We start from the raw sequence: 26,904 nt of genomic DNA, 5'->3' as shown, positions 1-26,904 counted from the left end.
TCAATCAATCAATACTGAAAACTCCTCGAATGTAAAGAAAAGTCGGCATCAAAGACTAGATATTTTTATGTAAAGACATCTAGATATTTTTATGTAAACAATTCATTATGGATTCTTCTGTTACTCCGACTGTTATTAAAAAATCTTTATTATCTCTGCAATGTGACTGGGATGAAGCTTTAAGGTATTATATTATAGTATATTAGAAGCCCTGTGGTATGATACTATTTTTTTAAAAAGTGTTCTAATCATATGTAGCAGGGCAAATGTTTACTATATTACATTACTAGTAGTTTGAGAATTGAATTTGACCTAAACATGAATGCAAACGATGCTAAGGAGCATGTAGTGCAAGAGAAAGACATGGATATTTTTATATCAAAAGAATTCGCCTTGCTGTCACGACAACTTGAAGAACAACGGAGTATTATATCGTACTGCGAAATGCTTTATATAGCGTATAAAAATAATCCATTTGAAAACAGTAGGTTATTATTTCAAGCTGCTAAAACAATGACATTTAAAAAACTGGAAGAATTCCTTGGGCAAGAGAGTGAGATAATGTGTTCGCTAAAACACGAAGAATTAGAACTCACAAGAGAAATAAACAATACACTTCTGAAATACGGTTTATTATAGTGTAAATGGATCTTATTGTGTATCTGAGAATTACTCTGTATTAATTAAATTATTATAATGGTAAGATTTCCGTATCTGAAACAGCAGAAATAATTGCTAAGACTTGGTGACATCCGATTGGTGGCCCGCAAAATAACTAAACATTACAGAAAGGACCAATTCGAGGATTATTTCCGTATCGTGATCTGTCAAGCCAACTACAATCGCCAAGGTGCCAAATAGATTTTAAACTTGCAATTTAAAAAGAGAAAACATGTAGATGTTTGTAGTTACGAGTTATACCTTTTAACTTGGTCCCTTTTTGTGATATTTTTTAAAGTTTCTTACAAGCCGCTGCCCGGAAGTTGTCAAGACTTGCCGATTATTCTGCCGCAGATCACAGTATGGAAATCTCCCCACCGATTCAAAGGGTATAGCGCATGCCATAAACCTTTACATGTTTTTTTAAGTTTAAAATCCAAGTTTGGCGATTGTAGCTGGCAAGATAGATCATAATACAGAAATATCCCCACCATAAATTTTGTTAAGTATTTACTGTTGTTTTATATGGTCCCATTTTTCACAAGACATATCTTTATATTATCTATCAAGATAGATTATCCTTTATTTAACTGTCCTGTAACAGCTTCATAGCATATATAATGCTGTTGTGGAAATCTCTTTGTATTACATGAATTATTTTAAGCATAAATAAAAAATTTTCTTAATAATAAATTGGATTTCACTTTTCTAATTTTTTTCTTCTTGTTTTGATAAAAAATTTAGTCTGTCACAGAGATAGAAAAAATTAGAAACTTCCTTCAAAATTAAAATTTTAATTAACAAACTTTATTCATGCAATTTATTGACTCTTGTAGTTTTAACCCATTTCTCACCATTTAATTCTGACTAAATTTGTTTGAGAAATAATGAGTTTTTTGAAAGTGTTCTAATTTTTATAAAATCCTATATTCATTAGTACTCCTACCAACACATATTTTTTTTCAATTTAGCAGTTTTTTGATGATATGAAACTAATTAGTGAGTTGCATTGTTTTACCTTATACTTGGCTATGTTTGTAATGAGTAATACTAAAAATTTTTCCACAATGTTAAAATGTTTTTTGCAAGCGCCGTTTGTGCATATTAGGTTAGGGAAAAAGAAATAAATTATTTTTATGTGAACTTCTAGTCTTAGTTTATCATGTTTTGAATTACAAATTTTGCTCAAATTTTCCCTGTTTCGTGCTATAATTTGTTGCCATTTTATAGGTAGCTTCACATTGCCTCTTTCATGGTGGTTTTGATCCATATTGGCAAAAAACTCTAGTATTTTATTTTCACAATCTTATCTTGATACCAATTTCTGATCATTAAAGAAGTTTTGCAAGGCAAGAGAAACAGTAATTGCTTGGTGCTAGGTTCTGACTATATGGTGGATGCATCAAAACTTCCCAACCTACTTCCCGGTGTTTCTGGCGAGGTACTATTGGTATGTGTGTCCTGGTTTTGTTTGATGGAACACAACACTTCTCCTGTTTCCAATCCTGGCTGTTTCTGATCAATCTGTAGCTGCAATTGGTCCTGTTGTTTTGATCCAAATTTAGCATCTGACCATATTGAAGCAACTCATAATAGATTCCTTTCCAGTCCCCCCAAATGCTCAGCAAAATTTTCCTGACCGTTGGACAACCATTTCAGCTGCTTCACTGCGCTTTGACAACGATCGTTTTCGGCCAGTGTTGCTGTATGTGACCCATTTCTTGTCATCATTCATTTCAGAACCATTTATGAGCATCGGTAACTGTACAGTATGTAGAGAAAAAGGATTCTTATTTTAATGGCTTGAGCGCCTAACTTTAAATATGCTGTATTATATGTGTAGATAAGCTTTTAAATTTCAAAATCAGACACAAAAATGTATTTTCTCCATATGAATGTCTTATTTCCCCCCGATGGGTTAGGAGTTTTGACCCTCAAAATATGGGGGAGGGGGCTGCAATTTGAAAAATAGTCTTGTTTGGACAGCAGAAAAAAAATTTGGATAAATTAATGTAAATTTTCTCATTTGTGTATTTCACTATTCAAATTAATAAAATTTTTTTTAGATGCAATTATAAAATTCATTCATCTGTAGATAATTTTATGTAAAATAACGATTTCATTATATTTAATAATAGTCGAAAAAAATCTATTTTAAGGTATATGAATTTTAACATTTTAAGTGAAAAAATATGAACGAAATTGGTCAAATAGTTTTCAAGTTGTTTAACTTCAAAAAGTTTTATTTATAAAATATCAATATTACTTTGCAATTTTAAATATCTATTTATATTAGTTATTTGAATAGCATCAGTTAACAGGGCATAAACTTTAAATTAAATAATTTTTTTTTAAAAATTTAAGAAAATGAAATAGCATATGGACTAGAAAATTAACTCTGGCATATAATGACATGATATTCATTTAAATGGTTGTCAATATTGAATATAATATGTTTTATATATTGGAACAGAGAGTTGTTTTATTAAGATTATTAATTATAATTTCTAGTGAGGATATCTGTAATTTTTATAGCTGTTCTAATTTCTAACGAAATTTACTAATCCGTGATGAAATTTACTGTAACTGGTCAAGTGCCTCGCTATTCATTTACATTACATGGTTGGAACTTTTTTACTTATGTGGATACTTTCATTGAATATTTAGTTTATCGACCAATTTTAGAAGTAGTGTCCTAGCCATCTTTTTTTTAAAAAAACCAAGAAAATATTGTACTTTCAAGGTTGTTATATGTCTCAAGATTCATTTAATCTTTCTCAGTAACATAATGATAATATCTGTGCTTTATAGCTTTTTGTTTATATTTAGTTTTAATGTTATCCCTATCATATATATGCATATATATATGAAAGATAAAATTACAAAGAAAACAAGAAAGGAAAAATAATAAATGTAAAAAAAATAAATTATTTTTGCAAAAAAAATTAAAAAATAGAGAAACAACTAAAAGATATAATCTTGCCATTAGCTTACACGATTGTATCCACAAAAATAGTGCTTTCTTATATTATATTGATATAGCCAAAGCAAAATGTATCAATACAGTAATGTGAGAAAAAGAAAACTGTACAAAATATAAAATTAAGTGTAAATTGAGGGTAGTGGTGTAATATGTTCCTTTTTGTATTCCATTTTCTATTTTTCTTGAATTTTTAGTGAATTTTGCTTGAGACTGTTTTGTTTTTGAATCAGTTTATCTTTTTCTGATGCTCCTCATATTATTGTATTGATATATTTTGCTTATGTTATATTAATAAAATATATTAAAAAGCACTACTTTTGCTGATATAATAATGTGATATATAATATAATATATGTTTTCATCACAAATCTAAAAAAGTGTTTTTTAAGAAATTGAATTATTTCTTGAACCACAATTTTCTGATTAAAGTATATATAATTGTTTTTAATGAATTAAGGTTCTGTTGAATTGTTAAAAAAGAAGTGTATTACTTATTTCTAGTTAATGTTCTAGGTTTAAAATTAATGTGTAATTTATTTTTATAGTATACAAAAAATTAAATTGGTTTAAAATTCGAAATTTTTTCATTTATTATGTTAAATATGGCTTATTTATCTTTTAGGGAAAAAGATGGCACTGCATGGGTATCATGTAAAGAATATGGTATGTTTATTTAAAATATTTTTTTAAATTTTTTTAAATTCATATTTCTATCCATTTAGAATTTATTGTGGGGACTTTAATACTGGTTCTATTACTGATGTACTTGGTAGTTTTATTATGACCAACTTTTCAAAAGTTTTGTTTCTTATCCCAAGCGATCAGTAAAGATAAATCAAGTCCATAATGAAGTTTATCCTAAGAAAATCAAGGACAATCAAAGGTTGATCCATAAGGTCTTGAAACGAGAGTTCTAAGCAGTTAAGAATGACACTTGTGTGTGAAAGCATTTACGCGTGTCTCAAAGCACTTAACTCAGTCCTTTTGCAATACCTTATAGTTCTAGTGTGGCCACGGATGAGATGGTCTGTCTTAATCTGTTGCAATCAGGGCTTAAAGAGCCTCCCATGCAGTAACTTCTGTATCAGTGATATACAGGAGGAACAAGCCAGGTGTCGTTGGTATCGTGTTTTGGAGAAAAGCTTTGTGAAAGTTAGAGGATTAGAGGACATCGTGGAATCACATGCACCTTCTTTGACTAGGGAATATGCAATCTCATTAGCCCTGATACTACTATGTGACGGAATCCTCTACAAATGGATTCGATGGGGTAAAAATAGGCGTTTCACTCATTTTAATAATATTAGTTCTGATCTTGTCCCTCACGCATTGCCCAACTGGCCATTTGTTGGATAGAGTTTATGCTGTTTGAAAGAATTCAAATATCATTTTTCTGAGTGTTAGTCATTATCAGGTCGAGGCAATCTTCTCAATAGTTTATTTCGAAATCCCTCACCTTTATCACGGTGCCGCATGGCAGAAGAACGTCGAAATTGTCGCTGAACGTTACACAGTTCTAGCAGAAAGAATTTCCCTTTGGAAAGTAAAAAATTTTGGTTTTCTTTTCTGCAAAAATTTTCTAAATTTTTTTCTCTAAAATTATATTTAAAAGATGCCTTTTTCGCGCATCGGAGGGGAAAGAAATGTTCTCAATTTTTCGTTTCTTATTTGAGAAGAATGAAAAATAAAGAATAGTGTAGCAAAAAAAATTTTTTCTACAGAAATGTTTGAAAGATTTTTTTGCCTGCACAATTATACTCAAGAGATACCTTTTTCATGCATCAGAGGGGAAGATTAATTATAATTTTTTTTATGTGATGATGATTTACGAAATGCGAAAAAAGAAATAATTAGTGTGTTTTTTCTCTCAAAAAATATGAGAATATAGCCTATATTAGAATTTAAAAAATATTACATATTCATTTTAAAAAAAATATGTACAATTTTATTACATCTAAATAGAATTTTCTTTGTAAATATGTTTCTGTAACTTTGAATTAATAACATGTATATTAGTTATTATTAAATGTATCTTGCAGAAAAATATTAGTGCTAGAGAGGTTTGTTGCAGAAAGCCTCAAAAAATTCTGCCACAGGGACGCAGTGTTAAGTGATTTTTATTGGTACAAGATGTCGATAAACCACTCGTAGTATTTGAAATAGAACTTTCCAATATTGGATCATTATAGATCTAAATATCAGAATATTTCCTCATACCTAATCAGATTGCGGTCTGGGGATTGCAGTGGCTAATGCAATAAATTTAAGGGACTCTCACTTTAATGAGAAATGGTATATTTTATTAATATGGGGTGTGATATAAAGTAGTGTATTATACTTATAATTTTTAGGTAGTGCCAGGAGCAAACATGGGAAATTGATATCCTCTAAGTCTTTGAACAATGAAATTACACTAGAAGCATCTGATGGATTTAAAGTTGAAAATATTTCTCTGGTAAAATGTTTTTGTTTTGTCCTTTGTAAATTTTTTAATAAAAGTTTAGTCTGTTTAAAACTGTCCATAGCTATTATTTTTTAAATGTTTCTTTAACTAGATTTCTTTTTTTAAAAGTAAATAAATTTTTTTTTTGGACAGCCAGGACTAATGCACTGAGTAATAAGATAGCTATCTGGATTAGTTCTTAAACATATATTTATCTTATTATTATTATATTGTATTTATTATATTATATATATTATGCATTTGTTATGTTATCGCATTAATATAATTTTTCATCAGAAGATTAAATTTGCTTAAAAACAATTGTAGACAAATGAATTATATATTGTGAAAAGCATAAATATTCAACCATGTAAAATATATGATTCCAAATAATTGCATCCTAATTTTTTATGTATTTAAATTGTTTTATTCCAAATAGCTCTAAATATTAAATGCGATAACATTTAACTAAGAATTTATGCTAATTTATAAACTGCATCATTTAGAGAATGAGTATCATTTTTAAAATCAATTAATGTTTTGCATATTACTAATTTTTTCACATTTTCCAGAAATCAATAGTTATATTACATGATGATCCAAATACTAAATGTGAATTCTTTGCTCCAACTAAAGCCTTTTCAAGAATACATAAAAAAAGTGTAAGCTATTTTTACATTTAAGTTTCTGCTATTTAACCAACATTCATTAGTTTTTTATTTTATTTATATATATACAGTGGAAAGTCGCGTATCCGGAATCGGCGGGACTTTCCGAAGTCCGGATAATCGATTTTTCCGTATAATAGACCCCCAAGGTAAACAGAGATTAAAATGATCTGAATCTAAGAAGCAGAAATTAAATAACATTATTTTTCGGGCAATAATGTTTTAGTATTAGAATGATATCTAATCAATCAAAAACAAAATATTTAAAAAAAAATAATTATTGCTATTATAAAAATAAATATAGGAAACTAAAAAAATTTACAGTTATGAAAATATTAATTGCTCTCTCCGCCATTTTGAACTAGAACGTTTCAAGCAAGAAGGGGAAATTCCCGTCATTCATTCATTAAGGTGGGTAGGTGAAGAAGCAAAATTCATTTCCTTCTTACTTGTCATTCAAGTTGAAGGGGGGGAAGTGACAAGTTCTTATTTTCTCTCCTGTCATTGGCTATCAATCAAGCATAAAGGCGTGGCATGCTGATTGGGTTCTCTTTATTTTTTCTTGTGTGACTAAAGGGGATTCCCCCTCCACTTTAACGTTTGCTGTGTTTACCCTTTTTCACAGTACTTCTTTCCCTAACACTTTATCAAAAAGGTTCCAGGAAATGCCTCTTTTACTAGCCAGCTGCACAGGAAAGAAGGGGGGAGGGGACTCAATTGTGCTCTTTTGAAAACAAATCTCCCCCCCCCTTTTCCTGCATTCCAGAGGAGGAGCGTTACTAACGGTACGGTCTTGGTAGATCTTCTGTTCTCTTTTCTGTTGATTTATGGGTTTAATGCATAGATCACTAGAAGCTAAGAAAGGAAAAAACCTGTCAAAATACTTTTTTTTTTTTAAAGAGTGGGGAAGATGAAGAAATGTTTGTTTATTTTGATTGTTAAAAAGTGTCCTGGAAATTGACCCTTCCGGAAAAGGGACGTCCGGATATGGGACGTTACACTGTATATGTATTTTTTTCTTCATATTGGGTGTTTTGCACTTGAACATTTCAAAACTTTGAGGTCTAATTTGTTAAATTTATTATATACATTTTTTACAAATTTTAGGTGCATTACTTTGAGTAATCTGCTTAATTATAAATTTTCTGCCACATTTAATCTAAAGGTACATAGTTTATACAAACAAATATTTCTTTAAATAATAAAAGTCTATAAGTCCCATATGCAGTCATTAGTCATTAAATGGTTAAATTGACTTTGTTAATTTTCAATTTCCTTTTTTGTCAATTTTTGTTATTCTTCAATAATTAACTTTTCATTGTTAATTTTTCATTAGTCTTACTCAATTTGAAACTACAATTTCATGGTTATGTGAAATATTTTTCTTTTAAATATGAATTTTGTTCTTAAAATGAAAACTTCTTTTTACAAATTTTTTTAAACTCAGAATTTAAAAAAAAAATTCAAACTTCCTGTGGGGAATTTCAAAGCATTCTTCTAAAACAATAAAATCTATTTTTAAATTGTTTTGTATGATTCAGGTTATAAATTACATTATTTGTCTTCCTCTTGGAAATGTTCTTCTTGAACAAAATCTTGGTTTTTATAAGAATTCATCAAATATTGTTCATAAGAATATAAATATTCTAAATATATATATATATACAGTAGAAACTTTCATATTTAGAATCACAGGAACTTCGGCAAGTCCATAAAATTGATTTTACCTGATAAGTCGATAACTTGAAGACCTATTGTCTGGAAAAATATATTTCTTGCGCACAATGCCCAAATTTTTAAAACATAAAGCAAACATTAAAATTTTTATTTTTAGAAAAGAGCCTGTTAATTTAAATGGATGCTTCCAGAAAACAGGAGTCTGTGTATGGTACTTTGTATTGTATACATATATATACCTTTGCTTCTTTAAAATCTCACGATTTGCTGAAAATTAACTCAGGAAGTTTTTTTATAAATTTTTTTTTATCACTTAGTTCTCAGGTAATGGTTGTTCACACTTTATATTCCAAAGATTTCATCATATTTGTTTGTTCTTTAAGCTCATTTCTCATTTTTAAAATTATTCAATTTGATTAAAGGTAATTAGTAAGTTATACATTTTTCAATACTGTTGTTTCTTTTGTGGAAAAGTAAAATTTTGAGGCTAAACATTTTAACAGTTGAATTCTTTAGACAAATTTGTACCAAAATTTTCATTCTAACTGATCTTCCTCATTAATAAATAAAATAAATGATTTTTCTTTTTGAAGCCTTTTTATTTAAAAGTGCATTTTCCTAATTTTAATGTATTTGTCTCACTGCATTAAATTTCTTTTTCGCTTCAATTTCTAGGTTTGATCCATATTCAGTTTATATTCTCTTGAATAACTTTTATTACAAAAGGAGCTAACAAATGTAAAGCCACTTGTTCTATTTTATTAACTTTTAAAATGACCGTCTTTTGAATAACTTACAAATGCATTCATTTTTAACATTTAAAGAATGGGCAGGTCAAATCTGCTCAGCCCTTCTTGATTATTGGACATTTTTTGGGTTACTAAAAGCATTTTCTAGAGCATTACAAAAACATTTTTAAGGTTTTTTATTTTTTACAAATATATGTATTTCCTTTACATTTTTATTTTTACTGCTTCCAAATGTTGACACAAATGTTTCATTTTCCCCTTCTCCAATCTGAAAACTGTGTTATGAAGAGCCATTTTTTTCCTATCTAATTCTTGATAGGTTGGTGATTTAACATAAAAATAAATTAGAGGCTCTTCTTCTATATGGGTGGAAAAAAAACTACATTCCTCTATGTGCAGAATCACAGTTGAGTTAAAAAAATTTACTAAATCTTAAAAATCCTATTAGTACTACAGTAGGGAACCGATTATCCGGAACGATCGGGACCATCGCTATTCCGGATAACTGATTTTTCCGGTTTGAATCGCTGCAAAAAGGCGTTTTTTTTATTGTTAAACCGAACTAAAAAAAAAATATATGACACTAATGATTGTTTCCAAAATGATGGTAAGGTAAACATCTTTCAAGAAAGAAAGAAAAATCCCAAAGTCTTATGAGGAAAAAAGCATTTTTTTTAAAAAAAAAATGGCAGGAAAATTTATCGAATTTCGTTCCGGTTTTTTGGTTTTCCGGTTTACTGATTTCCATATAACGGGTTCTGTACTGTATAATTAATGTGTACCAAGAGAAATAACATTCTGTGCATAAAATGAAAAACTAATACAGCATACAAAAAAAAAAAAAAATTCATGCAAAAACCTAATTTTATGTGGCCTATCTTAGAATGTGAGAGTGGGAAAATGTAAATCTATGTGACCAGTCTTAAGAACAGACAATTGAACAACATTAATTTATGTGGCCCATCCATTATGTGTAAATGTCATATTTAAGCATAAAAAGTTCTGCAAACTCGTTGTACAGCTCCATATGATGATAAAACTTAGTTGTATTTGTCTCAAGTAGACACTTTAAAACAATATAAATACATAAAAGTCATTTAATGCATAGTTTAATAAGTAAATCAAATCAATAGTTAAAAACTAAAAAGCAGCATTTGAAAAGAAAAATTTATTTAATGAATTTCTTTAAAAATTATAACGCATGTAGTTAATTTTGATGTTGCATATAAAGGTGTATATTTGTACCTAATTTCATAATTAAGAACTGTTAAAGTATCATTATCAAATTTATTAAATACAGCTAAATTAATGGATTACATACTAATTATAATGGTAAGTAATAATCAAATATTGTTTTTGCAGTTATCAATTAATTGCATACCAATTTTCATAATCAATAATCAAATACTTTTACGATGAAAACTCAAAATAAATTTAAGATCATATGCTAAAGGTATTTCTAAATAGATGCTTTTAATATGACTTTTATTTTTACATGATCATAAAATTATTAATTTAGTATAATTTATGAAATAAAACTAAAAATTTTCATATGTGTATTTAATCAATCATATTATTAGCCATTTTTAGTTTCCTGGATCAAATACGTTTTTTTTAAAAGAAATCTCAGCTCTGTATTCAATAACATTAGTTGTAGAAATTTGATACTATTAATTAGTTTAAGAAAGCTTTATTTATTGTTATATTAGTTTAATTAGAAAAGTGCTGGATAAAATTGTTCGAAAGGTTTTTTTGCTTAAGTATTAATACATTTTAGTACACCTCTTATATTCATTGGTGTTATAAATTAAATTTCTTAAAACTATTTTATCTATAAAAGGGTGCGTAGCCAAATCTTTCAACAAAAAATAAGTACTTTTTAAGCACTCAACAAAGATTTTTAAGCATTATATACATAAACAAAATGCAAAATAATTTTCAAAGACTTTACATGATTATGATAAGATAACTAGTTTCTGACAAAGATCTATTTTCTTGATTATATTAGCCATTTAAAATGCTCAAGAGATTTTTCAATTCGATATCAGAGGGTGAAAAGTGAAGCCTGAAATTGAGAATATCTTGAAAAATGCAGCAGAGTTGAACATGAGAGTGCAATAATCTCACCGAACCCAGCTCAGTAGACGCACACGTGAACTCGCAAATATTTCATCCAGCATGTAAAATGATTGGCGCTTTCATACGCTATGGACCGACGGTACAACAAAATATATTGTGCAGTGTTTTCATTACAGAAAAAAATGGGAGAAAATTTCAGGGCTGATTGTGCTCTGGAAAAAATCCGGATTTCCGGAATTTTCGCTAACAGTGATCCGGAAGTTTCCGGAGATCGAAGGTCCAGATGTTTAAAAAAATCATGGGTCACAGAAGTTTCCGGAAATCAAGTTTTCAAAGGTGGAACTTAAAAACACAGTTTATTTTATTTGTTTGTAAGGGAGAGCCAGAGAGATACTTTATAAGCTTATATTCACGATTAACATTAATTTTTTATCAGTAAATAGTTATAATCATAAACTCAAGAAAGAAAGACATATTTGCAAATTTTAATTACTTCTCCAGGTCATCATAGATATGTGTAAATGGTATAGGTATGTGTAAAATTTTAAATATATTTTAAGTAAACTAAGAAATATTGAGAAAAAGGAAAAAAATCCTTGTTTAAATTTTTTTCTAATTTTTGAATTTAAACTGTCTTTTTTTTAAAAAATTTTTAACTCAATTTTCCGGAATTTTGACTTGGGCTCACAATCACCCCTGGAATTTCTCACTCTTTCTCAAAAACAGGGTGAGATTTAACAAAGTTAAGTGAGATTTCTAAAAATTAAAAAAACACGAATAGACTTCGAAAAAAATTATTTCTTTAATTATAATACATTTTTAACATCTTCTAATTGAATATTTTTGCTACATCATCATATGGAAAATGTTCTATATCTACTTTTTTCATCAGCTATTACACTTATTTGGCTGAAAAATGTCCGTATTTGTTTAATTTTGACCATTTCTACCGACATTTGTTTCATTTTCATTTGTCCGTTACGGAGTAGAAGATGTCACCTTAACAAGGTATTTGTCCATCTTACATTCATGCACAAAAAATGTAAACATTTTACATGAGGAAACCTTATCTACGGTTGCAGAGAAATGTGTTCTGAAAGAGGTTCCGTGGTTCGAGGGGGTGGTATTCTGCTGTTTGCACCGGTTCTGAGTGCACATGTGAGTGCACTAACGCTTAATATATTTTTATATGTTTGCCTTAAAAGTTCATTGTTTAAACTTTCAGTATGTAAAATGTAAGTTTTATATTGCACTTCAGTGTTTTCATCATGGAAAAAAAATGGGTGAGAATTTCTCACCCTTTCTCAAAAACTAGATAACAAGGTCCAATGTTCAAAATAATGAAAGATCAAGGAAGGAAAGTGAAACAAATTTTATTATAAATGGCAAAAGACGAAATTTTTTCCAAAATTCGCGCATTTTGAAATTCATTGATAGAGTGCGCAAACTTCTCACGTTAATCATTTTTTATTGCGAGAAAGTAAAAAAAAATATTAGAAATTCTCGCGCTGTAGTGAAAACACTGTTGTGGTTCAATGAATTGTGAAAACGTTGCATAGAGCAATGTGAAAAGCACGCTTTTGCATAACATGCGGCGAAAATCGACATGTTGAAGAAAAAAATATAATTTTCGAAAAGGAAAATTCAAGCGCTTTTTAAAAACAGTCAATGATAAAGCCCCTTTAAGGATTTTTAAAAACCAAAATTGAAAAAAAGCACCTTTAAGCACTTTTTAAAAACGCTATGCACCATATATAATAATTTGTTTCACTATTTAACAGGTTCTAGGTATTGATGTTACTGAGGAACTTGGTGTNTAATACATTTTTAACGTCTTCTATTTTTTAAAGCATTGAATATTTTTGGTGCATCATCATAGAAGATTTTGCCTTTACAAGGCATTTGTCCATCTTACATTACATTACATTAGCACATAAAAAATTTGAACGTCTTACATGAAGAAACCTTACCTACGGTAAACACGTGGTTGCAGAGAAATGTGTTTTGAAAGGGGTTCCGTGGTTGTGTTCTGTTGTTCGAAAAGGTTCTGAACAATACTGGTAATTAGGGAAGCTAGATAACGGGGCAGATGTTAAAAATAATGAAAGATCCAGGAAGAAAAGTGAAACAGATTTTATTCTAAAGGGCGTAATTCGAAGCTTTTTCCAAAATGCGAGAAATTCGCGAATTTTGAAATTGAATTGTAGAATGCTCGAATTTCTCGCAGTAATCATTTTTTTATGCGAGAAAAGAAAAAAATATGCGAGGTTCTCGCGCTGTAGTGAAAACACTGCACTTGTAGCGTTTCTACCAATACAAAAATATAATTCCAATCCACTAGTATATAAGACATGTAAAACTCGATTCTATGGTGGGGTACCTTTTCATAGATGAAGGTTCACATTGTCTGTAACAACTCACTCCCCACATTGGTGACCCGGACGTGATGTAAACATGCCTACCTTGACCGAAACTCCTATTTCGATACAAACACGACTACCTTGGCAGTAACGCCCACTTCGATGGATGGTCCACATTGAACAGTTGACTTGTGACCACGACATTATCCACCTTCTCCTGCCGTTGCTACTCAGTCTCGATTAAACACAACGTTGGCCGGCATATACTCGACTGCTAAAGGCAACACAGGAGCGACCACAACTTTAATACAGCTCTCACGATCAGCATAAGTATGGTGATCTTAATACAGCTCTCCCGGCTTCGCACAAAAACAGCAATGAATCAACTAGTGGTATCCATTCATCGAATTCTATCACAGATATAATTCTGGTGAGGGTATACTGTAGCGTTTCTACCTCTACAACAATATAATTCCAATTCACTAGTATACACTGAGTGGCCAAATTATTATGACCACCCCTTCAGTCGTCTGCTTCCATACCCTATACGTCGCAATGTGCGTCGAACAGTACGTTCACAGTTGTTCCTTGATTAAGATCACTTGCAATTTGTCGCACTGTGCTGCACAACCCTGGCCAGCCTTCTCTCTGAATGAACATTCAGTACCCTGTGATGACCACAAGTCTGCCGTTGAGATCCGGTTTTTTGCTGGATTGTCCATTCTTTGTACACATTAACAACTGCTGCTCTAGAACACTTCACAAGTGCAGCCGTTTTGCTGATGCTCGTTCCGACACATCTCGCACCCACAATCATTCCACATTGAAATTCAGTTAAATCACTTTTCTTTCCCATATCTGAGCAAGCAACACAGTATAACTGATGACTCACTTGTCCAGCATTCCCCTATTATGGTTATCTTGAACTCTAGCAGCAACGCTGTGACGCAATAACTCATTTGCATTAAACTCTGAGGTGGTCATAATATTTTGGCCACTCAGTGTATAAGACATGTTAACTAGATTCTATGGTGGGGTACCTTTTCATAGATGAGAGTTGACATTGTTGATAACAATTCGCCCCACACACTTACTATTTTTTATATTTGTATACATTTTATAGCTGCTAAAAATGACCAATAAAAAATCTAAATTATTATTTTTTAAATGTATTTAAACTTTTATATGAAATACTGGACGTCACAAAATTATGAGAAAATATCTTCTTCATAGTTTTCTGAAAAAACTATGATTAATAACAGCAAAAAATGGTGTACCTAATAACAAAGATGCCCAATCATTTTTAGCTAATGTGCTATAAAAACTGGAAAATACATTGTGCAACATGCAAAGTTGCAATTGTAAAAATGCAGGATCTGTTTAGATTCTGTTCATAATAACTTACACATGTGTAACTAAATTTTTAATCAAAATAAACAAATGGAAATATTTATTCAAAATAAATTTAAATATAGTTACAAGATTTCTAAGCTAATTATCATCAAAAATTTGTATTAGAGAAGAGAAACATGAAAGTTTCCATTTACCTCAAAAGTTATACTTTAATATGTTCAGAAAATAAAATTGTTATTGTTACTAAAAAAGTATCAAATTTATCTGACGGTTATTATAAATTTTTTGAAATTACTTGTTTCTTTGATTTTGAAAATTACCTTTTTTTTTCCAAATTTATTTTATATAAATTTGTGAGAAAAAATTTAACTGCAAACACTGAACCAATTACTTTATATAACACTTACAAAATGAAATCGTTACAATTTGATACTCTTAAAAAAAGGCTAAATAAAATAAGTAACTTGTATAACACTGAACCAATTGCTTTATATAACACTTACAAAATGAAATTGTTGCAATTTGATACTCTTGAAAACGGCTAAATAAAATAAGTAACTTGTATAAAGCAATAATAACAAGACTTTTCTGCTACATATTTTTATCAATATTATATGAAATAATCAAGGTAGATTAGAGGCCAAGTTAAAAGGCTTTGAGGACTACTTTTGGCCTATGGGCACTCTAATTATCTTTAATTAAAAATTTTAAATATTTTTTGTAAATTTTGCCCATTTTACTGTATAAGTAATAAAGAAATATTAACATTTTTATTGAAAAAAAATTTGTAAAGTTACTCAGAAACATTTTAATATGTATGCAAATGGTGCTTTAAAATATTATTTTATGTAATCTTATTTAAATCAGGTCTCGTCTAATCAAAAGTTAAGCTGTCAGTCTAGAACTAAGCTGTTAGTAATTGCACTATTTTAAAGTTATTTGAAGTAGACTAAACATTCAAAATTTGAGCTTATAGATTTTTATTTATTTATTTTTTTTGAGTTTTAATGCTTTGTTACATGTTTTAATGTTAAAATGTTGTTTGCAGTTTTGAATTTACTGAAACCATCTTTATTTCCTTGTTGCATTTTTAATAACAAAATTGTTAAAAGAACGAAATTTTGCTAAATTAAAGATTTGTGTTTAATAAAAAAAATTCAGTTAATATTACAGTATTTTTCAGAAATTCTTATGCTGTTTCTCTTTTATTTAACTTTTTATGCATCGTTTTTTTTTTTTTTAAACTTTTCTGTTGCCTATCTGAACTGTATAACTTAATGTAGGTTTAGAAAATTTATTATTCAATTTAAAATTTATGATGTCTTGATTTGAATATAGCATTTTAAAAATTGGAAAAAAAAGAGCCTTGGGAAGCCCATAAAATCTTGGAAATATAGTTTTAAGATTGCGAATCCTTCTTGTGCCTAAAAAATATTTTCTTTATAAAATTTCGCACTTGTTAACACAATTTTTAAAAAATTATTTTGTTATTTTCTTATATCTATTGATCTAAAATGCAAAATTAATTTCTATAAGGCTAGAAATCCAGTTATGTGACAATAATCTAAATGTCTTTTTTAGAGAAATTTAGAGGGACACATATGGGACATCTATTCTTGCCGATTCTTCCCGTCTGGTATAGTGATTTTATCTGCTGGAGCAGATATGCAGATCAAAATATGGGCTGCAGACACAGGAGATTGTCCTGTCACACTGAAAGGACACACTGCTGGTAAATTTTTATGCTTGATTTCTGAATTGACTTTTATTATACAGTTATAAATACGAAGTCAGGGAAACCTGGAATTAGCAGAGAATTCGAGTTTGGGAAAAAGAAGTTAGTTCTCTGACCCTGTTCAAATCCTGGGAATAACCCCATGACTTTTTGGGGGAAGGAACAGGGAATGATTCCCTGACTTGAACAATCATTGATTTAGAGCAGTACTATTAGCTTTCTGGGATAGGGATAAGAATTCTATCTAGAAAGTGAATTTGGAAATGTCTGATTCCAGATGATGCTTAAAACTCTACCATGAACATGGCCAAGGAATCGGTCATTTCTGGCTATATTAACTTTCTGGATGTGATGGCGCGGTTAAAAGACTAAAAAGGGCTTGTGCATGTTTTCATTTTGTTAACATTTTGCTAAGATCGAAATGCCTTTAAATTAAGAGAGATAAATTGTTGTACGTTTATTTTTAGCAATTGTAAAACATTAATAAAATTTACTATTGCTATAATATTTGCTTATTAGGCATTTTTAGAATCTAATTTTTAAACTGCATCCATTCAAATACTAACTAAAATCATGTTTGTATTCTACAATCATATATTTGCTTTTTTTATGAATATGATTGTAACAAATAATTTAAAAAATAAAAAATATTCAAATTTGATTTTTTTTTTAAGCAATTGAATCTTATAGAAAGCTAACTAAGCTCGAAACTCTTCCTTATTATTATCATTTTTGTTCATTATCTTGTAATGTATATTGGTGAGTTTTTTTTTCTTTAGTTTGATATTAGTAACATAGTAGGATTCAAAAAAGAATAGTAGGATTTTTTTGTTTTGTTTACGGCAGCTGTGTAAATGTTTGTTTGCTTTTTCAGGACGAGCGCAACTTAATTAAATATTTAAAAATATTTTAATTTATTCACCATTGTAACAAAAAGTTATTGCCAAAATTTAATTTAAAAATATCAATTCGACAACTGGTAAAGAAATTAAATTTTATTTTAGCTATAAAAATTTTAATAAGTTATAAATCATATATTTTAAGAATTTTTATAACACACGAGAAATATTTTTTAACATTCAACACATAATTAAATTAATTTGTTGTTACTTGTATTTTGTTTTTATTATTTTCAACTGTTTTATGACGTTTTTGGCATAGTCAGAAATTATTTTGAAAATGAATAATTAAATTAGTTCTTTAAAGTGATAAATTTTTATAATACAATTGGTGAAAATATGTTAATAAATTAGCACTCAAGTTTTTAATTGTTTCTGAAGTTAGAAATTGCAATGCAATAAATTTCAAAGAAAAAATAATTATATATTAGAAGAAGAAAAAATAATTATTTCTTGTACGAATTCTGCTGCAACATAAAATTTTTTTTAGGTTTATTAAATAAGAATATTAATTTCTCCTTTGTGAAAACCTCCTTACCTAATAATTCTTTATTTCAAGTTTTTCTTAAATTTTGTCTATTAAATTGTAACTATTCTTAAATAACTATATTTACTATGCAATAATACTATGTTTTTAAAGATTAGCTCCAATTTTTTTCTGGTTTTCATTCTAAACATTGCTATTACCTATAATTTATATATTTATGTATTATGAAATGTACTAATTAAATTTTCACTTTGTGAAAATTTATTCTTTACAATATGTAATATTTGACATATTTTCTATCAAAAAGGCAGTTGTAAGGTTTATTGATAAAAAAAATATTTTTCTGATGAAATATTTCTGTATAGCATCTGTATAGTTATAATCAGGAAATTGGTAAAACCTTTTCTGGAAAACCTGAATTCAGGCCCTACAGATGAAATATTTTTGATACTCAGCTCCTCTCCTAGATAAGCTACGGCCCCAGCTTTACTAAAGCTCCAACAATTTTGCTATATTATAAATGAACTTGATTATTTTATTTTAAAAGAACATTGTATTTTAATTATAAAAATGAATTTAAGAATTATTAGTATGTCATAATTATTAAATTTCAGAATAAAAATAAATACTGCATAGCCCAATTTAAAACAAAATTAAATAAAACATATCAGCCAAACACAAATTGTCTGTATTTGTAGAATCATCCACAAAGTAAAAGTACAAAAATCTTTGATTTTAAGCCTGAAAAACTTACAAGACTGTTAAGAAACTAAAAAAGCCCTGGAGCACGGTGAAATTTACCACTCCGGCTTCAGGGGAGTGGTAAATTCTTGCATTCCTACCTGGAAGAGTCAGGGAAATTTAGATAAAAAATAGAGTGAAAATGTCTTTCTTGATGAATTCGTATTTTAATTTTTCAGCAATCACCGGTACATCGATTGTAGAAAAAGGAAGAAATGTTGTCTCTGTATCCAAAGATGGCACAGCTCGTTTATGGGATTGCGGAAAGTCGTCTTGTTTGCATATTGTTTCTGAGGGTAATGGTAACATAAATTGTTGTTCAGTTGCTCCAGTTGACATTGATGTTGGCACTTCAGACCATCCTCCAAGTGAGTTAATTTGTTGCTATTCCCGTTTTCATTAATATTTTTTTATAATTAAATTATTTAATTCAATATTGTATTTTGTCTAAGAAGTTAAAATATATTATGTTAAGATGACACTTGTTTAATTAATAAATCATTTCTGTTGATTTAAATAACAGGGTGCGTAGCATTTTTAAAAAGTGCTTCTATTATTTAGGGCTTGTAAAAAGAGCTTAATTTTCTATCTTTTAAAAAGAGATTTTTTTCTTTGCTGTGACAAATTGTCGTTCTAAATTACAAAAAATTCATGATTTTCATAATTTTCTCTGCAATATTTATCAGAAACTAGTTATTTTATAATGATTATGTTAAGTTTTTGAAAATGACTTTGAATTTTATTGGTTTTATGTTTATATTATGGGTAAAACTTGTAATGATCGAAAAAAATTTTTTTTTTATTACTGCACTACTAACTATGAAATTTTTTTTTTTTTCGTAAAGTGACTAAAAATATTTTTTTGAGTGCTTACAAAGTACTTAAAAGATGCTTGGTTTTCTTTTAAATTATGTTTTATAATCGAAAAAAAAAGTACATCTATTATTACTTTGTTCCAGAAAGACAGTTTTTGCTTCATGGTTTCAGCTGATAAAATTTTAAAAGAAATTTTTAAAAAATCAAATCATGTTCCAATTCTTAATTTTGGAACATGAGTTTTCAAAAACATGTTTAATTTAATTAAGCCTTAAACCTTAGTTTAAACATTAAGTTTCATAACACTTTCTTTCATTGCAATTGAATAAACTAATAATTATGAATGAAGTTAAAAAAATTTTTTACTATTGATGTAATTATTTTGCTAACAAAAATTTTACTAAATTTGCTTATTAATTCTTTTTTAATCAACTGTATTACATCTGTGATGTACTGAAGCTTTTTTCAATGTTATGTTTCTTAATACACTCCAACATTTTCAGCATCAATCTGTTCTTGTTATTGTGCTGTTTTTGTTCTTTTAAACTTAAAAAAAAGTGTTTATTTTAAAATGTGAATTTTTTACTTAGATCTTCAAGTTTAACTATTCCTTACAACAAATCTTAATCTGTTTTTTTATTTTATTTTTAAAAACATGTTTTTTTGATGTTGTCAATAGTTCATTAATTCTTTAAAAAATAATATGAATTGTCTCGTAGTTTGCTATTATTTTAATAAAAGATTTTCACTAAACTAAAAATTCTGAGTAAAATTTTAAATTATTGATAAAATATTTACTTTATAATAAATTTTAAATACATATAGCAAAATTTTCTCATCAATTTCTCTACGATGAACTGTATTTCTTTTGTCCAATGACTTTAGTGCACCGCATTATACTAAACAGTGTAGCATTCCACTGCAGTTTTATTTTGAATATATTTTATTTAGCGTAGATGAAAGAGAAGTTGCTACTGAAGGAAAGCTTTTGTTACTTGGATGTGAAAATGGTCTTTTAAAAGGGGTTGGTCTGCAAAGTCATAAACAGGTAAATTATTCACACAAATGACACAATTATTTAAAGTAATTGTTTATTAAATCAAAAAATAAAAATCCTTAATATCAATTAAATGAAGTTTTAATAATTAAATTCTTCTATCAACTGCAAGCTTATCTTGCAATAAATATCTCATTTATATAAAAATCAAAAGATACAAAGAGAAACACTCTGTATTTTATATTTAAAAAAAACAAACAAACGTTTATTGGTATTAAAGGGATGTCAAAATGAATGTATTATGAACGGTTCCTAAATTATTTCCAAAAAAAGCTTTATGCTGTATTCAGGGTATCCGTGCACCTGGAAAGTCATAAGTTTCGATATTGAGCAAAATTTGTCATGAAATGTCACGATTTTAACTATATTTTTAACAAAATCGTGGAAATTCATCACCGAAAAATTTTATTTTTAAAATGGAATACCAATTTTTTGGTGTTCTGATTTTGTAATGAAATCCCCACTCATAGTCATATTTTATTACAATATAAAATGTTTTTATTAAGTTCTTTAAAATTATGGTGTTCTTTCAAAAAATGAAAGAAAAACCTTTCTAGAGCAAATTATCTTTTAAACTTCTGTGATTTCAGAATTATTATAATTATTTATTTATTTCATAAATTTAAAATTCTAGCTGAAGCAAGCCAGTTATTGGCCAATTTTTTTTTATTCGGAAAGGAAAGATCAGGAGTATTTCTTTTCTTTCCGATGAACGAAAAAAAATATCTTTAGAATATAATTTTGCAGAAAAAATAAATAATTATTAGCTTTTGGATTTTTTTCCAGCTATTTTATTGCTTCAACTCTTTCTTTACTCGTATTTTTTTAAATTTAAAATCTATTAACATGAAGATGCAGAGTATAACAGTTTTGTTTATACCTATTATTTCAATTAATGTCATTATGCTTTTTTAAATTTATTGTTGTGTTTTTGTTGGAGAAAATAATAACTTCGTTAAGTCATGAAAATTTCTTGGAATTAGTCATGGAAAAGTCATGAATTTGAAAATTTAAAATGTAGCTGATACCCTGTGTATTACAAAGAGAAAAAAAATGCAGCTATCATAATGTAGAAATAGGTAAGACATGTTCTTTCATTCAATAATCACCAGTTCAAAACCGACAATGGATGCTACTTTTTGCTTATCATTTAAAAAAAATATCTTTATTTTTGTAGTAATTGTTTTTAGACAAAAGTCTAAAACTTATGTCTTTTATGTTTTTAAACTTATATTTTTTTACATTAGTTTGATTTTTTTTTTCACAACAGCCAATGCAATTTTTAATGATATTGAAAAATATGTTTTGCATGATGTAAACATGAACATTTGTAGAAATTATCTGAATTGCAAAGTAATTGAAGAAATTTTCATTGAAAAAACATTCTTAATTATCTAAATTAAATCAAACAGATTAAAAAAAAAACTACAAAAGAAAGAAAAAACAAGAAGTACATGAGCCATTGGGTACAGAAGTACATGATGCCTACATAACTTTAGTTTTAACCTTTTCCTTTCTGTTTTGAATCCATTTCTTTGTGCATAACATCGGAACTGTTTATTTGGCCTAAAAAATCATATTCAATGTCTTAAAATCTGCATAAAAAATTGATTTTATCTTACACTCGTGCCACGCAGCTTGTCCTCTCTGGACCTTGCGCCATTAAAACTTACATTCAATTCTTACACTCGTGCCATAGTCTTGTGATTTTTTTTCTTGCATATGTATTGAAATAGTGTAGCATTAATTTTAGAGCTTTAAAGCTACTAATGATAATAATTATGCCAAATGTTTTTAATGTTATCTATTACTAATTAATAAATATTTTAATTCTTTGTGCAATATTTGTAAAATCTTTTAACTACTGCAGAAATAAAGAAAACAGTGGATCAATTTTGTTTGTTCTGCTACAGCTATCTTTTCTGTGTATCAATAAGTTTTGTTACAATTATACAAAAACTTAAATATTTGCATTAATTAAGCATTCAAAAGTATTTAATACTTGAAATCAATCGAATAATTAAAAAAAAATCTTTTTTTTAAATACACTGGTTTTAAATTAATTTTAGTTGGCGCATTTACATTTTTATGCCTTGAATGAATGAAAAAAGGTTGAGAATCATAATTACAATTTACAACCTTTTTTCATTCTTATAATTTTAGATATAATGATTTTTTCGACTTAAAGAGATAAAAATATGCAGCATTTTTATATTTCTGAATATTGTTTTAAAAAATTACTTTCAGGTATTTCAACATCAAAGTAGTTCAGCTGTAAATTGTTGCTGTTTTATATCCTCCACTTCAGTTGTATTTGGAACTCAAGATGGAAAAATATGTCTCTTTGATTTACGAGCTAGGTAGAGTGAACTTTAAGGATATTTTTTTTAGAAATGCAAATATTTGGTATAAATAACAAAAGATAATTAAATTCAATTTTTTTAAGGTTACCAGTTACTATTTGGGAGGAATCAACTTCTCCTGTGCTATGCATAATCCATGTCAAAAATGGAATATTTTGCGGAAGAGGTAAGTTCTATCAATTCTATTCACTGGTTGATCTGATCTTCTAATAGAATAATTTTTGTCAATGGATAAATGCAGAATAATTCTGGTAGAAAGTGATCCAACTATCTTGACTAGTACCAAGTAAACATTCTTTCATCCCTCCTTATTTTAGTTTCTGTACACAAACTTTGCAAACTGCAAGTTTTATTTAGTACACTTTTTTTTGTCAGCTTTGTCATTTTTTTTATATAAGTACTAGGGGGCAAAGCCCCCTGTTCGCTACCACTCACCAACCCCAATGATTGCTTCGCAATAATTGTTTTTTCTTGGCAGAAAACAGCTTTTCTACTAAAGTTAAAAATATTCACTTAACATCAATGTATTAAAAGGAATTCTGTTTACTTACGCTCTTACGCCTCTACTTCCCACATCCAAATATTACTATCTATTAGTATTATAAACATTTATATCTCTTGGTGAAAAGAAGTGATTTTTTTAATTATCATTTTTTTTAAATAACATTTATATTCTTGATACATTATATTGTTCAAACAAATTTGATGAGTTCTCAACCATAATTTAAAATTTTCGCTAATAATAGCAGTACTTAATAACTTTAAATTAAGGATATCAAAATATTCAATACCTTTACAACTTTTGTTAATTTTATGCTGATGACAACCTAAACAATATGGAAATGAATGGAGGAAAACTGGATCCTACCGCTTGATTTTACGGCCAATAAAAATGTGCCGGCAACAATGGAAAATGGTATCAGACCATTATGATTTTAAACTGCTGTTTGTAGAAAATGCAACACCATGAANTATCTGGGCGCTTCATTGTCCTAATTAACAATGGAAAATGGTATCAGACCATTATGATTTTATGTTATACTTACTTATCAAATTAATATCTCTATATAAGATTGTAATTACCACAATACTTGTGTGCAGGATGTTATTGAACTATTTCTTATTGTTCAATAAGAGTTATCTCTTAAGGCCTGGTTTCTTAGGACAAGCGCCTTATCTGGGCGCTTCATTGTCCTAATTAACAATGGAAAATGGTATCAGACCATTATGATTTTATGTTATACTTACTTATCAAATTAATATCTCTATATAAGATTGTAATTACCACAATACTTGTGTGCAGGATGTTATTGAACTATTTCTTATTGTTCAATAAGAGTTATCTCTTAAGGCCTGGTTTCTTAGGACAAGCGCCTTATCTGGGCGCTTCATTGTCCTAATTAACAATGGAAAATGGTATCAGACCATTATGATTTTATGTTATACTTACTTATCAAAATAATATCTCTATATAAGATTGTAATTACCACAATACTTGTGTGCAGGATGTTATTGAACTATTTCTTATTGTTCAATAAGAGTTATCTCTTAAGGCCTGGTTTCTTAGGACAAGCGCCTTATCTGGGCGTCAGCGTTAAGTTGACGTTACCCTGACGCCAACAAAATACTGGTTTGTAAGCTCAAGGCCTGGTTTCTTAGGAGAAGCATCTTAACTGGGCATCAGCGTTAAGTTGATATAATTTTGACGCCATAAAAATACCGTTTTGTTAGCTCAGCGTGAGCAGTTGGCCCAACACAGACATTATCTCGCATTACGCATGCGTTAATAACGTAAACAAATATTTATTTTGAATTTGTATTGATTTTGTGATTATCGACCAGTACTTTAGAGAACAAATAATAACTTTGTCCAAGAAGAAACACATTATAACGTCACATTGTAATCTAACTGCAGTTGTTGTTCAAGCTGAGCGTTCAATGACATATGCTGTCAAACTCATAAATTGACCAATCAGATGTAAACGTTCGTTTCAAGCTGACGCCGACGTTTCCTAAGAAACCAGGCCTTTAAAGGTAGCTATCATATGCCTTTTTTAAGCAAAGAATTTTAATTGATTTTCTTTAAGTTAGTAGTTTTTGTATGGCATCACAAGTTATATTTATTCCTATATTTCTGATTTCAGTCTTTTTTTCTTCTTCTTTCACCTTGGTATTTATTGATGATTTGAGTTTTCAAACTTTGAGATGATACAATGTGTTATTTAATTTTGTTCAAGTATTTTGATTAACATATTCTTTTCTCTGATTCTTTATTATTTTAATGATTGAAGCTGAGAGCTATTAATAATTCTGATAGATCCATCATTGTCTGTTTTGAAATCCTTTATTGATTTTCTTGTATCTAATTAAATGTTAATGTACTCATTTTCAGTATCTTTTCTGTGATACAAATATCTGTTAAAACTTTTCTAGCAGTCTGTTTCCGTGCAAAGACTTAAAAGTTTTCTCGGTGGCCATTGAGTTTACAAAAATTATTGATTGCCTATTTTTCTTCTTCTTTTTAATTTTAGAATAAATTAAGGCACCAAGTTCAAGAAGTCATTTTTAATATTTAGGAAATTGTCTAAATAACCCATTTCTAAAAGAGATTTTTAATGTGCAAAATAAAAAAAAGATATTATCCTAAATAACTTTTATTCTAATGCTCCGAGTTTTACAAAGTAAGTAGTTAAAAATAGTGACCTCAAATACGTTAATTAATAAGTGTCGCTGTGGCTTAGGGGATAGAGCGCCAATGAGGAGATGTGGATTCGAATCCTGGTAATATTTGGTCAATACAAATTTTTCTGCTGGTTGGCATTGAGCATAGTGCTGATGTTAAATATCCTCAGATCATGGGTCAAAAATTCCCTATTAAATAAACTATTTTTTTTTACATGGAATTAACATTTAATGTCTCCTTCCACCTCTAGCACAAGATGCAATATAATATGGTCAGACACTAAGGCATTCAAGCCGTTTATGATGTCCTGCGGTATCTTGTTCCATAGTTGCTGTAAAAATACCTCTAAGTAGACTTAATTCGGAGGCTGTCCAACTTGATTTACCAAGTGGTCCTAGATGTGCTAGTTCAGTAACAAATCTGGGAATTGAGCAGGACAGGGAACGATGATATTGCAGAGGCTTCCTTGCTGACTTGACGTGTTACTTGTCAATTGAATAACGTCATTGGCTTCATAAATTAATAGGTTATGTTCCAAAAAGTTAAAATTTTTAAGCTAATGAAGTTTGTCCATTGATATGTATTACTGTTCCTAATTCATTAACATATTTAGACCATCATAATTAAAATAAACTAGTAAATGATTAAAACATTTAATATTAAGACAAAGTTAAAATACAAACTTTTATTTCAGTTGTAAATTTAGTTGACTTAACAACTACGTAAATTATAATATAAAAGCTGTAAATTTTTTTTATAGCTGATGGTTCATGTATTTTCACTGCTTTTGACAAGGATCAATGTGTACAGCTTACAGGACCTGGTTTTGATCCAGTTTATTGCATGGCATATAATGGTAATTCTATTTTTACTGGATCTAGAGATGGTATAATCCGAAAATATGAAGTTCGTTTTTGACCTTTATTTGTGTAAATATACTGTTCATTGTAAACTTTTCCTCATATAAATACTTCTATTTAAGCAATAAAAATGTGTTGTTGATGGAAACCTTGTTTTTGATAATAGCAGGGCAATAAGTTATCATTTCTATATGTGTTTCTTTTCAGAACAATTTGATAATTACAATATAAATTTTATTTTTTATGATGTATGTGAATTTAACTGCATTCGGTTTAAACAAATTACAATTC

The 26,904-nt window shown here is 28.6% G+C and overlaps 1 protein-coding gene across 1 annotated transcript; it reads left to right on the top strand.

Annotated features, from left to right (window-relative positions):
- LOC107454359 (proteasomal ATPase-associated factor 1) lies at positions 1–26,761 on the top strand. Its single transcript, XM_043052591.2, has 11 exons — positions 1–184; positions 4,266–4,306; positions 5,995–6,098; positions 6,659–6,748; positions 13,041–13,073; positions 16,554–16,704; positions 19,014–19,202; positions 20,607–20,698; positions 22,955–23,067; positions 23,154–23,236; positions 26,514–26,761. The coding sequence occupies exons 1-11, from the start codon at positions 108–110 to the stop codon at positions 26,669–26,671; spliced, it is 1,131 nt and encodes a 376-aa protein (XP_042908525.1). The 5' UTR covers positions 1–107; the 3' UTR covers positions 26,672–26,761.
- Positions 26,762–26,904: the final 143 nt, after the last annotated feature.

This window comes from Parasteatoda tepidariorum, chromosome 9 (assembly GCF_043381705.1).
Source record: "Parasteatoda tepidariorum isolate YZ-2023 chromosome 9, CAS_Ptep_4.0, whole genome shotgun sequence".
Lineage (NCBI taxonomy): Eukaryota > Metazoa > Arthropoda > Arachnida > Araneae > Theridiidae > Parasteatoda > Parasteatoda tepidariorum.
This window is presented reverse-complemented; position numbering and strand designations above follow the sequence as displayed.

Excerpts from the sequence above, each read along its gene's own strand:
- LOC107454359 (XM_043052591.2), top strand. The coding sequence starts at position 108 with ATGGATTCTTCTGTTACTCCGACTGTTATTAAAAAATCTTTATTATCT. Across the intron at positions 19,203-20,606 it reads CACTTCAGACCATCCTCCAA|ATGAAAGAGAAGTTGCTACT; the intron begins GTGAGTTAATTT and ends TATTTAGCGTAG. Across the intron at positions 20,699-22,954 it reads GTCTGCAAAGTCATAAACAG|GTATTTCAACATCAAAGTAG; the intron begins GTAAATTATTCA and ends AATTACTTTCAG.